General features: G+C 34.1%; 1 protein-coding gene across 4 annotated transcripts in view; it reads left to right on the top strand.

The window, feature by feature from the left end:
* The window catches only part of rgl1 (ral guanine nucleotide dissociation stimulator-like 1), a 59,097-nt gene that overhangs the window by 33,473 nt on the left and 10,500 nt on the right, over positions 1 to 15,124 (top strand). For all 4 annotated transcript variants that reach the window (XR_015496954.1, XR_015496955.1, NM_205637.2 and 1 more), the window contains exons 2-10: positions 451 to 561; positions 3,533 to 3,741; positions 8,061 to 8,135; positions 8,397 to 8,590; positions 10,242 to 10,366; positions 12,461 to 12,676; positions 13,155 to 13,258; positions 13,756 to 13,840; positions 14,116 to 14,205. Coding sequence is in view for 2 of the 4 variants with exons in the window: in NM_205637.2 (NP_991200.2) it covers positions 451 to 561; positions 3,533 to 3,741; positions 8,061 to 8,135; positions 8,397 to 8,590; positions 10,242 to 10,366; positions 12,461 to 12,676; positions 13,155 to 13,258; positions 13,756 to 13,840; positions 14,116 to 14,205 (1,209 nt within the window). In the remaining 2 variants the exon portion in view is untranslated. The remainder of the gene's footprint in view (positions 1 to 450; positions 562 to 3,532; positions 3,742 to 8,060; positions 8,136 to 8,396; positions 8,591 to 10,241; positions 10,367 to 12,460; positions 12,677 to 13,154; positions 13,259 to 13,755; positions 13,841 to 14,115; positions 14,206 to 15,124) is intronic.

Here is a 15,124-nt window from a genome sequence, read left to right as displayed (position 1 = left end):
GAAATCCCAGGCCAGCTCTGATCTCATTTCTTTTTGTGCATTTTTTCCCTCTAAATGAGTTATCAATTTATCTCCACTGCTTTTCCTCATAAGCCTTTTTAATACAAAAAAATCAAGGGTAACACTTTATTTTGATGGTTTATTTGAGTATTAGTAGAATGTCTGCTTAAAATATGTTGACACTGCTCCTTCAACAGATATTTAATTGACTTTAAGAAACTTTGCAAGTACATGTCAACTTACACTTACCCTATCCTAACAGTCTACTTATCATCTAATGAGAATTAGTTGGTATGTAGATGCAATGTAACCTAAATTCAACAATCGGACCATCAAAATAATGTGTGACCAAATCCAGAGTTCCTGTTCATCCCAAACTGAGACACATGAGTTTTACACCATGACATTTCTAAAGTCATAACATGTATTGTTTTTCTCTCTTTTTTTCAGAGCTCAGTGCAGGACTGGGGAGAGGAGGTTGAGGAAGGAGCCATATACAACGTGACGCTGAAGAGGGTCCAAATTCAGCAGGCCGCTAACAAAGGAGCAAGATGGCTGGGGGTGAGAGCAGAGCCTTTCATCTCATTTGACTTCCTCTCTTATTTAAAGAAGCACTTCGCCTGCCCATGCTGGGTTGGCCAGACAGTATAGGGCACATTACGGGTGACCTTATAAAAACCGTTTTATGGTTTGCGGATGTATTTTAGTCGTGGGGTTCTTTTGGTGTTCTGGTCATTAGTTTTCATGGACTCTAGGGCTAGAATATTGCTTAAAAAACAAGTGGAAGTTTATATAGTGGTGTTTGTTTGGTAAAAGGAAGAGCTTGCTTAGAATATGAGAATGTAAATTCTGTCTGGTGGTATGTATTATTGAGGAACAATTGCAGCTTTTTAATAGTTTGCTGTAGTTTTATATTTGGTTTTTCAGATGTAAAGATGCTGTATGTATGTAAGTTTTTGACTCTTCTAAAGCATAAAAATACCATAATTTGTTTGCTGATATTTAAGAAACATGCCAAGTGAACATTCTTGTTTATCTCAAAAACAATGCTGAAGTCAGATATTCTGCTTTGAAAATGGGCGTTCCACGCCAGAATGCTTTACTGTTTTTTATTTATTTTTTTTTAACCTGCCCAATGCCGGCGTACCCAATTAAAATCAAGCACCCTGGGTTGCATTGTTGGAAAACCGTGAATTTCATTGATTCAGTCAGGAAGCATGCGTTCGTGACCGAAATGCGACCTCTGATGGACGATAGCAGTCTTCGAAATGAGACACAGATTCAGAGTTCCACATGAGGTTAGTAATTAGCAAAAAATATTGCATAAAATATTTTTGTAATATTATATAAATATTTTTTTGCATACAATAAAACGTAATCCTAACAACACGCTACGTGACTAAATTTACAGTGATAAGCAATTTGGCTGTTTGCACCAGACTATAACACGATAACAATTGAAATACAGCCATTTAGAAGCACAGAATATGCACTCACTCATGAAATGGTGAGGTTTGTAATCTAATTAATACATATTCAACCTCTTTAACATTATTAAATGTACATGGTGAATCACTGATATGTGTTGGTTTGCATTTTTCAGGTCTTAAGTTCAATTTCAATCGGTTTATTTTATTTTCAAGATCTGAGGTAAACTATCTGCTGCTGTTTTCCGTTGTATGGCAATAAATGTCATGTAAAATGCCATTTAAACTTGCATTATTAGCATTAAACATTGAATAAAGCACATAAGGTGTACCTGAGGTGATCAGTTGATCACATGTGAGAAATATAGGTCGTTTCTAATAAATCAATTCAAGGTGTTGGTTAGAATAAAAACTCTTTTTAATATGGAAAATATTGCTTCTATCGTGTGTCATTGCTTTTATTTAGAACAGGGTTTAAATCAGCCTTTAGGCCTGATAGTCTCGCTGTTGGTGACGTCAATCTGGCAACCTGCGCTTGCGTTTGTTTTGATCCTGGAATGCAACACCCATTTCAACCACTGGTTGTCAAATATGTACATATTGCACCTTTAATAATAGTCTTAATTTTTGTGGGAATTTATTTATGTTTGTCATGAAAAAATCATTGTGATTTATTTGTCTTAAAATATGGAAGCACAGGTTCTATGCATTACAATCTTCCATTTAAATTGATTTTATTTATTAATTTATTTGTCTGCAAATGTGGGAACCCCTTATCTATGCATTACTGTTATTTCTCTAAAATCTTTCATGGTGAATATATTTACGGTATGACCCTGTATTTTATTTTAGCAAAATAGGTATCCCTACATCATCACGCCTATGTCTTAAATAAAAGGAAAGATATTAACTAAATGTTTTAATCATGACTTTTTTTATAGATTATTAAAATTTTATTTATTTAATTTAATTACTTTTTATAAAAAAGCATGGCATGGTGATTTTATTTTCAGAAGAGGTCTAACTTATGTCTGTGAGAGAGTTTGGAAAAAAAAAGAGATTAATTACAGTTGTCAACATTTTGAAGTGGATCGAAAAGTTTTTCAAGAACAAAAATAGGTGTTATTCAATAGCTTTAGGACAACTTTGATAAAAGGTTTTGATCCATTTCAAATGCTGACTACTGTATATTGTTCTGAACCCCATTAGCTGTCAATAATGTGGACAAAAACAGTTCTTCAGTCTTTAAAGTACTTTTTTTTTACTTCCCTGCTTTTAAAGACAAAAATATTAAACTCGCTTCACCGTTGCAAACATTTTGCTGTATGCATTTTAAGGTTCATGCAACGTTATTACATGAAGGCATGCTGTTATGGCTCCTTTCTAAATTACAGCAGTGAATGTGTGCTATAATCTGCTGCTTTAACCTTGAATAACTTTTTCCATATTGTCAACACCCCTCTAAATCAACATCAGAAAACAAAGCTCTCATAAGCTGGTGTGATTTCCATAGAGCTTCATTTTGCTGTATCACAGCAGTTTCTACACAGTTAATTTTAGTTTTATAAATGTGACATTCATGATAATGCGAATTTATAAGCGAGTAATTGTGCTGTAAAAATTAAAAATCAGATTGACGTTGTAATCAAAGAAAGCACATGTTTTGCGTTTTCAACATCAGTTCAAGTGGAGTTTTAGAGAGGTCACGGTGCTTAATGTTTGACCTAGTTTTGGCAACTGTAACTCAATTGCTTTATTCCTTGGTCTGAAAGATTTAGTATTTTAGCTTGTCCACTGAAACTCACCCTACTTCTAAATCACCTTTATTATTTGTGCATGAACTGAACAACCATTATATTTATTTCAACTAATGAAGCATTTGTTTAAAAAAAAAGTCTGCCGTCTTTCCAGAGTGTCTGGAAAAGGGAGGAGGAGGTTTGCTCTGATTAAAAGCAGATTGTAGAGTTTCCTGTTGTAGCGTGCTTGCAGTACCAAGGTCTCGTTCCTTTACTTGCCTCGTTTATTTTTGCATCTCTCTATGCACGATACTCTGATGTCTGCTTAAGAATTAAGTATTTTCCTCTCCCTATCCTTTGCTCTTTCAGGCGGAGGGTGACCGTTTGCCCCCGGGTCACACGGTCAGTCAGTTGGAGACGTGTAAAATCAGAAGCATTCGAGCAGGGACTCTTGAACGCCTGGTAGAAACGCTCCTTACAGCATTCGGTGACAATGACCTTACCTACACCAGCATCTTCCTCTCCACGTACAGGGCCTTTGCCTCAACGCAGAGCGTCCTGGAGTTGCTGCTGGACAGGTGTGTACACTTATGCGCATGTTTATGTGACGAAACACATTGTAGATGTCAAGAGAAAGTGTAGTACTGAATGGTCATGCATTAAAAAAATGTATGAAATGCCCTTTGTTCAAATTATTAATTTAAAATGAGCTGAAACAACACAAAAGTTGAGTTTTTTTAGGGAAAACTTAATTGTTTTATGTTCAATCCACTTAAATTTGTAAAAACGAATAAGTTGGCTTAATTCCTTCATGTTATCCCAAGACAAATTGATTGTGTGACACCCATGATTTTTAAAAATTCTTTTATTTTTATTTAGTTTATTGTTTTACACTACAGACCAGTAATTAAACAGGAAAATATCCGTTTTAATAAATTAAATTCTACATTTCTTCAATTGTTTCAAACCACTGCTGATGTTTCAATGTTGACTCTTTAAGCCAGTTTACCCAGGATTTTTTATTGTGTGTTTGCATGTGAAGAGTTTTCACATCTTGCGCTGATGCAGCTGGAGAAATAGATGTATTCATTTTGGTTAGATATTAATGTAAACACAGTGTGTGAATGTAAACAGTTGATAAAAAGCATCAGATCTACAGGATTTAATGTTAGGGAAATTTAAAAGTTTCATTTCCAGGCCTAGTAAAGATTTGAAGGTCATAGAAATTTCTGCTGTCAGTATATATTTTTTTCAGTGCTGTAGGATGGTGTCTGCTGCAAATTGCTTATAAAAAAAAACTTATAAATTCATTACAAGTGACTAAAAAGTGAAAGTCATTTATTTGCAAGTGTAAAGGAATGAATTTGTATGAAAATGTGGGAAATGGAATCTATGCGCTTTACCCTGTTTTTTTTTTTTTTTTACTTTTTCAAAAAGCATTTAAAGACAGCTTTTTGACAGTATTGATGTTTATGTACTTGGATTTTTAACTTGTTTTCTTTTATTGATAGGTGTTCTTTTACCTGTTTTCTGTTTTTTTTCTTATTGTAAAGTACTTTGTGACTCAATGTCTGGGAAAGGTGCTATATAAATAAACCTTTACTTACTTGCTTACTTTTAGACTGATTTTATTTGCTGATATTTTATATTTTGTAATGGAAAAATTATTGTGATTTATTATTTTATTTTGTTTGAAATGTGAAAACCTTATTTCTATTCATTACGTTTTGCAGTTTCAGATCGGCATAATGCATTTGATTTAAGTGTTTTTTTTAAGTTTTTTTGGTTTTATTATATTCTATTTCATTATTTATTTATTTTTTTATCAATAGTACTAAAAATATTTTCTTTTATTCCTTGATATTTTAGAAGCCTGAATTTATGCATTACAGCTTACAGTTTAAATGCTTTTATCTTCAAACTCAGTATTTTATATCATATATTGTTTGTTTTGGGGGATTCATCATAAAAATATCAATTATGATTGTTTTTGCCATCACAACAATCTTTACTAAATTAAAAGGGAATATTACACTGAATTTAGTTTTTTTTTGTTTGTTTGTTTTATTTTTTATTATTTATTTATTTATTTATTTTTGGTATGGTTAACATTACATTAACCTAACCTTTAATATTCATATAGTTCATTACACACTTCGGAGTAGATTATTTTTATATATTTGTTTAAAATATTTCTGTCATTTACACTGTAAAATAGGCACCCTGAATTCACAGTAAGTGACTGGCTTATAATTGCATTACATTCACAGTAAAATATTGTATGTAAATTCATGACAAATTACTTTGAGGTAGTTAACAGTAATTTATTGTGATTTTATTGCTTTTAATTACTGTAAAATCTCAGCCATATAATGAAACTTCACAGTAGATAGTAATGTCCATTACTGTGATTTCACAGTATTATCTTGTAGAATTAATTATATTTTACTGCGAAGCAGGCTTTCCTCAGCTAGTCATTCTGACATTTACCCTGACTTTGGGATCATTTTAGGTGTTAAACAGTGTTTTGTTTCATGAATCAATTACGTTTGTTCCAGTTTATTATGTTTTGGCTAAGCACAAAGTTATGTTCATTAAATATTATTTCATAGTTCCATGTTAACCATATAAGATTAAATAAAGTTGCAGTGCAACCAAAAATGAAAATTTACTATGAAATTCTTGTTGTTTTAATACAGAATGGTTTTCTTTCAAGTCATTTTTGAAGATGTAACCAAATTGTTTTTTGGGGCTGCAACAACATTTTGTTATTTAATTTATTCTGTTATTAATACTAGCATAAATATCCCTTGTATTAATGTCTATGTTGAATGAAAAAAAAAGAGTTTGAATTCCTATACCGAACCAGGGGCGCCTCCAAGGGGTGGCCAGGGGTGGCCACGGCCACCCCTCGGTAAACTCTGGCCACCCCTGTGGCCACCCCTTTGGCCACCCCAATATAATTTTGCGGTTGACATTATTGATTTAAATGAACTCATAAATTTCCAATATTTAGATAAATAAATAAATAAAATGCAGTCACTAAATTATTGTTGGTGTTACTGACGTAGCTCTCCCCCTCTGGTTCAATGCTGGTGAAAGCAAACTGACGCATGCGCGCGGAAAACCATTCCCGCGCGCCTCACGCACTTCTGTGTGAATCCCAGTTGGTTGTTTGCATGCACGCCGACATAATAGGCACCGCTCATGCGCCGTGAAACCGGAGTAACAGCCTTTTGTGCAGAGGTGTCTCCACGCAGCGAGTTTTGAAAGTCGTTTAAAGTTTATATAATATGATGATGATGATGATGATGATGTTACTTTCACTAAGCATGCCTTTAAAGCAGAAAGGAGGGATAATGAGTCAGGGAGGTAAGACTTCATAACATGATTTCTCAGCCATAATCTGGTCTAAGACCACAGATAATTCTATAATACATTTTTTGTATTCTTTAGAATTGTCATAATTAATTTTCATGCAAAAGGTTTCTTAAGTGATGTTGGCATATCACTCCAGTTGTTGTTTTCCAGTAATATTTGGGATTGATTTCTGTTATTTATTTAGAATAATAATTGTATATTAATATTAATTGTATTTATTTAGAATAAATATAAATAAATTGTTATATTTATTGAATAACAAATCTAACAATTCAAGAGAGGTGGGGGTGTATAGGGTGGTTCGCCCAGGGTGTCATTTAAACTAGAACCACCACTACCCTCCCCGATCGTCATTGACAGCACGCACACACCTTCAATAGACAGCAATGGCAATTTAATATTTACCTTAAGCTACAGTATATCAATAGAATAAGCTGCATTAATAAAATGGTTCAAAAAGCAATATGGATAAATAATATTATTAGTTATAGTGAGTGTGTATAGTAATGCCTTTTGTTCAGTTTGTTCATTTGTTTGGGTAATTAATAAATTCATTATTCTTTCATTCATTTTCTTTTCGGCTTAGTCCCTTTATTAATCCGGGGTCACCACAGCAGAATGAACCGCCAACTTATCTAGCACATTTTTACACAGCGGATGCCCTTCCAGCTGCAACCCATCTCTGGGAATAATAAACTCATTAATCTTCATTAATTTTAGACATGGCATATCTCGTATGATGTACAATAAAGGCACGTAAAAAAAGAAGTTATTTATACAGTATATGAAAAGTGTTTTTAAAATAAACATAGATTTTTATTTGGTTTGCACATGTACTTGCTGAATTATTTCAAAGAATAAATTGCAATATTTCAAGTAGAATTAATTAAATGAATAAAAACTACATTATTTCATTTACCAGAAACAAAAATATAACATTACACTGAATTCATTATTTTTTTTGTGTGCCACCCCAAGATTTGGTGCGGCCTCTTCTGGCCACCCCTAAGAAAATTTTCTGGGGGCGCCACTGTACCGAACATACAGGAGATATAGCCCTTTTACAGCAATTTGCTGTAATCGTGCTAATCTGATTAATTTCACAATAAAGTTCTGAATACAACATACTACTGTGAATTTATACAGTTAAATCATGTAAAGTGATACTAAAGTAATTTACTGTGGAAAAATTACAGTAACATGTTTTTTACTGTTTTTTTTTTTTTTTTTTTTTTACAGTGTATGCTTCCGTCTAAAGCTATTTTTAATATAATTTTGTTTCGTAATTTCCTGTATTTTCTTTATTACATGTACTTTTTTATTCTCATAGTGGAATGCTGATTGTTTGTCTACATTTTTTATGTCAAAACAAGAATACAATTTTTTATTTATTTTTAAAGTGGATCTTACAGAAACGCTTGGGTATTGGAAAGTGATTGTAATTCTGCAATTGTTTTACAGCTTTCTTGCGGCGACTGCCCTTCATTCTCACCCCGTTTTCTTTCTTCTTTCGCAGGTATGGCAGTTTTGAGGATTGTGAAGGAGAGCGTAGCCAATGTCAGACTGGAGAGAGCAGAAAAGCTGTTAGAAAGTAAGTTCATTCTCAGCCATGGTTATCTGTGCTGCTTTATCTGCATTGACTTCCGTGCAGCTCTCGTGTTTGTTGTTTCATTTCCATGGAGGATTAAAAATTGAGGTCAAGCTCTGTTTTATTATGTGTGAGTGTGGAAGCAATTAGAAAAAAAAGGCCACTGATGAATGACGGTGTTTGATTGCTTCATGAATCAAAGCATCGCAGTTGAATTGTTGGTTTTCTCTGATTTATGCAAACATCTCTGTGTTATTCTTTCAGAGCTTTGGCCTCTATTCTGAGAGCCTGGCTGGATCAGTGTCCAGAGGACTTCCAGGAACCTCCGTCATATCCGAGCTTGCATCGTGTGCTGGGTTTCCTGCAGAAGGCCATGCCAGGCTCAGAGCCAATGCGCCGCGCTCAGAGTCTGCTAGAACAATTGCGTGTCCAGGCCAGCCTAGAGAACGAGACTGAAGGTAAGTCGTATCCGCTTACTGTTAACTATTTTAGCCATCCTGTCTAACTTTTTACCTCTTTGTCGGGGAAGTTTAGACGGGATACAGCTGTGGATACTCGCATCAATATAGCACTGTAGAACAATAATGAATACTTTTACATTACTGAGAAGGGAAGGTTAAGGTTTGCGGTGGGGGTAGACATTAATTACATACAATTTAATGGCTAATTTAATAAATTATATAAATAATACTCTGTATAATTACTGTTTTTACATTACTGTGATAGTTGGGGTTTTTAATCGCATGTCGGAAAGCATTTTAGCTTTCCTGTAAAATATAATGATGACAGAAGAAGTTGTGGTGCCACCTAAAGGCTTTCTTCGGTTACTAATTAAAGGTGTTATCTGTCTTTTTTAGCTTGCATTAATGCATTCAGTGTGTAGGTTAAACATTAAAAGATCGAGATCTCAGTTCAAACACCCATGCAACATAAATTATAAATGATGTGATGAGTTGCATCTGTTTATTAATCCTTCGTCGCGCTGCATTCAAATCTCCATTTTATTTAAAGAGAGATTCAGTTTTTACACTTTTTCAGTTAATTATAAACAATCATTTTTACAGAAGTACTGTGATAACCGTTTAAAGTTGAGATATAAACACTGATGTTTATGGTAAAGATTAAAATCACCTTTAAAAAATATGTCACAGAATGGTTCTTTAAAAAGTATGCATCTACTAATGAAACATGAAGTAAATTATTGAATCAATAATTAAAAATGAGATTAAAAAATAAATATGATGTGGTGTAAAAGATTATGTTAGAATGTTAAATCTAGCATTATCAGCAACAGTAGCAAAATCATTTTTCACAGTATTGAGTATTGTACTTTTTTATTCTGCCTATATCTTTGTTTATTAATAATAGCCATAACATTATGTATAATGTAAGAATACAAAGAGTATCAAGACATTTTAAAAATTTGAAAAAAAAAACAAAACAATAATAATGTCACCCGTCCATACATGGTATAATTGTCACAAATTTTGTCAAAACATTTCTCACTTTGATGTTACATAAAGGTAGTTGCAATGGTTGATGCAATGATTGCAACCCATCTCTGGGAAACATCCATACACACTCATTCACACTCAAGTAAAGTAAAGACAATGTAGCCTATACCAATTCACCTGTACCGCATGTCTTTGGACTGTGGGGAAAAACTGAGCACCCAGAGGAAACCCACGTGAACACAGGGAGAACATGCAAACTCCACACAGAAATGCCAACTGACCCAGCCGAGACTTCAACCTGCGACCTCCTTGCTGTGAGATAGCACTACCTATCCCTGCGTCGCCTGGTATTTCTTTATTTTTATTAAAATTACAGGTTGTAAATTATGTTTGTTAAAATCAAATGACATTTGTCTCCTCCCCTTTTTTGCTGATCTGAGAAATGGTCCGATCCATGACTCGAAAACTGCAGTGTGATCCAAACCGTGAGATTTGTGATCAGTTACACCACTAGCGGCTAGACATTAATAAAATCCATCCATTGATTCTCTTTAACTTCCGACCACAGCTGTATCCCTTCTAGCAACAACCCTCTTTGTCCATTCACGTATGTCTTCCTGTGCATACAAAAACATCTGCTGTCCGTTTGTTGCAGGAGGCTTTCAGTACATCAACCCGTTTTGCCTTGGGGAGGATGAGGAAGTGGAGATTGACTTGCAGGAGGACTTCTTCTCCTTCGAGGTTGACCTCGTAGCAGAGCAGCTGACCTATATGGATGCGGTGAGAGAAAAAAAAAAGATTAAATCTGTTGTCCACTAACTATTCGAGTCATGGTGATTTTAATTGTTCCAAACATATTAACTGGTTAGTTCACATCAGAATGTAAGCTTTTTTTTTGGTAAACATTTACTCGCGCTCAAATCATTCTAAAATCATTACAACTTTTGCTCATATTGTGAACACAAAATGAAGACATTTTCAATTATATCTAAGAGATTTTTGTCGCTCCATTAAAAGCCTACTCATCCTTTGATATTTTAAAACAAATAGAAAAATATGGATCTGCATGAATCAAACAGCATAATCCAAGTCATCTAAAGAGATGTAAACAAAAAATTTTTAAACAATATGAACATTTTGAAGTGTCACCAAGATGTACAAACATCCATTTAGTTTTGGAATGATACAAGAGTGAGTAAATACTAATAGAATTTCTATTTCGAGCTTGAACTTATCTTTTAATAATAGTCCTCAGATGTCATCTGCCAGAGCTATATTTATCTTTTCTCCTTTAAAATGCATAATATTCCCATTGGAAACCTTTATAAACAATAGTTCACCCAAAAATATTACTTTTATTTACTATTTACTCAAGTGGTTCTAAACTTTTATTAGTATTTTTCTGTTGAACACATTTTCTATTGATAAAATCTGTGAAATATTTAGCAAACCGGTAACAGTAGAAAAATACTTTTAGTCAATGGGGTACCAGTTTCCAAAGTTCTTCAAATTATCTTAATTTTTGTTTTTGTTGCTAATCATAAACTCTGCGTACCCGGTACCGGGTCCGTGACTTCATTTACTTACGCGTTCTTTACATTTTAAACTTTAAATTTTACTGGCCCAATAACCCCATAGATGGTTCTATTCCAACTGATGAGAAAACAGAATAACTTTTGCATAGATTATGATAGATACATTTTTCTATACATACATTTTTTTTCCTATGATTACTGACATGTTCAGGAACCAACAAAATTATTTACGGCAACCAAACCACACCAAAGTTTTTGTTTTTGTTGCGTTTACAAAAAAAAGCACTTCTTTTTTTTGGAGGGATTTATTATAACACACACAACATATGCAAGTATTTAAATCACTTTCAATTGTGTTTTATGAAATTTTAAAGGGTTTTCTTTAAAACGATACCAAACTTTTGCATTTACACCTCTGCATGTGTATTTGGAAAGCTTTTGAATTAGGGTAGGCAAAATCCAGACAGAAAGCCCACAATAGCACTTGACTTTAAAAACTGAATTATGCCTTTTCAGTGAACTATCCCTTTTAAGCATTAATTCACTTAAAAAATGAAATTGCTGTTATTAATTACTAACACTCATGTCAATCAAATCCACTGAGACCTTCAATCATCTTCAGAACACAAGTTAAGATATTTTAGATGAGCATACAGCAATGGATCAGAGATGTTCAAAGTCCAAAAAAAATTGTCAAAACATTCCATATCAATAGTTCAACTGTAATCATATGAAGCTCCAAGAACACTTTTACGTCTTTTGTGTCAAATCAGGATGAATGTTTACTACTAGCAATATGGGGCTTCCATGTTGTACTGCTGACTCTAATGCCCAATACATCTTACTGCTTGTAGTGAATGTGCACCGTGACTTGACTTGGTCGAAAAGGTTATCTACCAAGCATCATTTTTAGTTCTTCTTTTTTTACCACACAAAAGTGTTGATGGAGCTTTGTATGATTACATTTGAACCACTGATATCACAGGGAATGTTTTTGCAATGCTTTTGCTTCCCTTTCTTGACTATGAATGTGTCTGAATCATTATTTTCTATGGATAGTCAAGAAGGCCTCGAATTTCTCCTATGATATCCTAACTTTTGTTCTGAACGTGAACAAAGGTCTCATGGGATTGGAAGTACTTGAAGGAGAGTTATAAATAACAATAAACAAACAATAATAAACTTTTTGGATGAACTAACCCGTTAAATAAATATGAGATACATAAATGTGAATGGCATACAGATTATTAAAAGGAATCTTTAATCTGATTATGCAACAAGAACTTTATTTTTGTATGTTCATTGCCTCAAGCACTGAAAAGCTTCCTTCCTTTCACAGCTGTTATTTAAGAAGGTGGTTCCTCATCACTGTTTGGGCTCGATTTGGTCTCAGCGTGATAAAAAGGATGGCAAACAGAGTGCACCAACCATCCGTGCCACCATCACGCAGTTTAACGCGGTAACGGCGTGTGTGGTCAGCACTATCCTCCGTCAGCGGCAGATACGCCCGCATTTGCGTGCTCGCATCATACAGCGCTGGATCGACATCGCACAGGTGCATAAACCAACACACGAACACACACATTCTTTAATGGTCAAGCAGTCAAATTTGACTTTATGCTAACATTTGGCCTGCGTTTAAAGCTAACAAGCGTACACATTTCAGATTAAAATCTATCCATGTTGCATGATTTTCATGCAAAACACAAGATTAAGTTTCAAAGCCTATTTTATGTTTAAAATGTGTTTAAAGTGACACCCAATCCATGTCTTTGTGTGACATAACTATTTTAGATTACATCTAGATCATCCAAAGCCAAAAGATAAACCCAGATAAGCTGCAGATAAATCCTAATGTTGATCTGGAATTTTTACCAGCACTTAAATCCATGTCATTGTGTAACATAACTGTTTTAGATTAGATCTAGATAAGCCAAAGCAGACATAATAATGTTATTGAAACTCCAAAAGGTGTTCTGATAAAGCTTCATTAGGCCCATTTGTATGTGTAAATGTGGATGACGTGTTTTCAGGAGTGTCGCATTCGGAAGAACTTCTCGTCTCTAAGAGCCATCGTGTCTGCTCTGCAGTCCAACCCCCTCTACAGACTAAAGAGGACATGGGCATCTGTTGCTAAGTAAGTTTTGTCAATAAACAAGTCTATCGGTCATTCCTTTATTTTTTAATCTTATGTGAAACTATTTTTTTTTTAATAATAAGTTTGTAATGTTTACCAGTTTATGTAATGGTTGCAGGTTTAGTGTATGGATGCATTTGCATTTGGGATCACTACTTTTAAGAATTTCTACTTTTATTTGGTCTCATGACATGTTCTTCAAACTTTCTGTGCTTAGTCTGTTCCACACTTTAAACTGTGTAAGCATTTTAAATTGATAATTTCATGAGGATCAATTCAGCATGCCAGATTGATTTCAGAAGGATCATGTGACACTAAATAACAGAGTAAAAATTCAGCTTTGCACTCACATGAATAAATTACATTTTAAAAGAAAAGTGTGGTTTTAATTTGTGATACTATTCCACAGCATTGTAGTGCATTGTGCTGTTTTAATATTAATCAAGTCATGCATTCGAATACTTATTTATTGTTTTTGTTTCACTTTTCTGTATCAGAGACAGCATGCAGATGTTTGAAGAGCTTTCTGACATTTTCTCCGACCAAAATAATTACCTTACAAGCCGGGAGCTGCTAATGAGGGTGAGCTCACACACGTCTCTCGGTCTCAGTTGTGGTTTTGTTGTGTTTTCTTTGCACAAAGTTTTTCCTTAGTTAGCTTTCATTAACAATTTGGCTATTGTTAAATTAGATTGACATCATTGTAATCTAGCAAAGTCTTCATTTAGCTCAGTTTAACCAATTTCACTGTCAAATTTTTTAATTATTTTCCTCTAAAATGAGCATGGAGATGTGGAAAAATATACGATTTCCCGCCGTCTTTTTAAAAACAAAATACTTTTATCTGATATTTACAGGAGGGCACTTCAAAGTTTGCCAGTCTGGACAGCTGTGCCAAAGACCACCAAAAAAGGTCACAAAAGAGACTTCAGTTACAAAAAGATATGGTGAGTTAGTTTTTATTTTTTAATGTATGTGTGAGGTATACTTTAGTTTTTTTTTGTCATCAATATTGTGCACAACACCTGCTTTCAAATACTAGTTTCAGCACAAGGTATCAGCATCGAACCAGGCATTTGTCATATAGTCTTCATATTACAGAAGATGACAAAAGACTCACTGATGTCTTTTGTCATCTTCTGTAATATGAAGACTATATAACAACTGCCTGGTTCGATCTGATACCTATGTTTACATGGACATCAGTAATCAAATTATTTGCCTTAATCAGAATAAGACAATAATATGATTAAGGCATTTACATGAGTTCCTTTGTAAATGTTCCTTTCATGATGCCGTTTTACATGTTATAGAGCATAATTTGATTAACGTCATTGCGTCACTACGCTATCCACATTTCTTCTGGAGTTTCATGTATTTTCTGGTGTTTCATCTTTAATTTGTTCAGTGCATTTTGCCACTTTCACTTTTATTCGGGAACATTTTGCTTTAATTTGTTCACTGCATTTTGCCACTTTCACTTTTATTCGGGAACATTTCATGCATGGCCCCCATGACAAATGAGATATTAGATGTGAGTACAAACTGCTGGAAGAGTGTTGTTTTAATGGAATCTGATACCGCACGCCATATGGAGAAAAAACCCTCTACATTTCATGGTGCAGGTGTCTGTGGTTCTTCTCTGACTGTGTAGGTGCAGAGAATAGTGTCAAACTGCCGTGTGTGTATAGACTATCCTGATGCAAAATGCGGCGAAAAGTCCTACACGACGGTAATTTTTTGATTAAGGTGTTTACATGTCTGTACTGCACGTCAATAATGTGACTAAAACCAGCATACTCCACATATCTTAATTCATTTTCTGTTTAGTTCGATTATGATCTGAATTGGACTAAATAAATCAAA

The sequence above is a fragment of the Danio rerio genome, chromosome 8, assembly GCF_052040795.2.
Source record: "Danio rerio strain M-AB ecotype USA chromosome 8, GRCz13ab, whole genome shotgun sequence".
In the NCBI taxonomy this organism is placed as follows: domain Eukaryota; kingdom Metazoa; phylum Chordata; class Actinopteri; order Cypriniformes; family Danionidae; genus Danio; species Danio rerio.
Note: the sequence above shows the minus strand (reverse complement) of the source record. Positions and strands in the feature narration are given on the sequence as shown.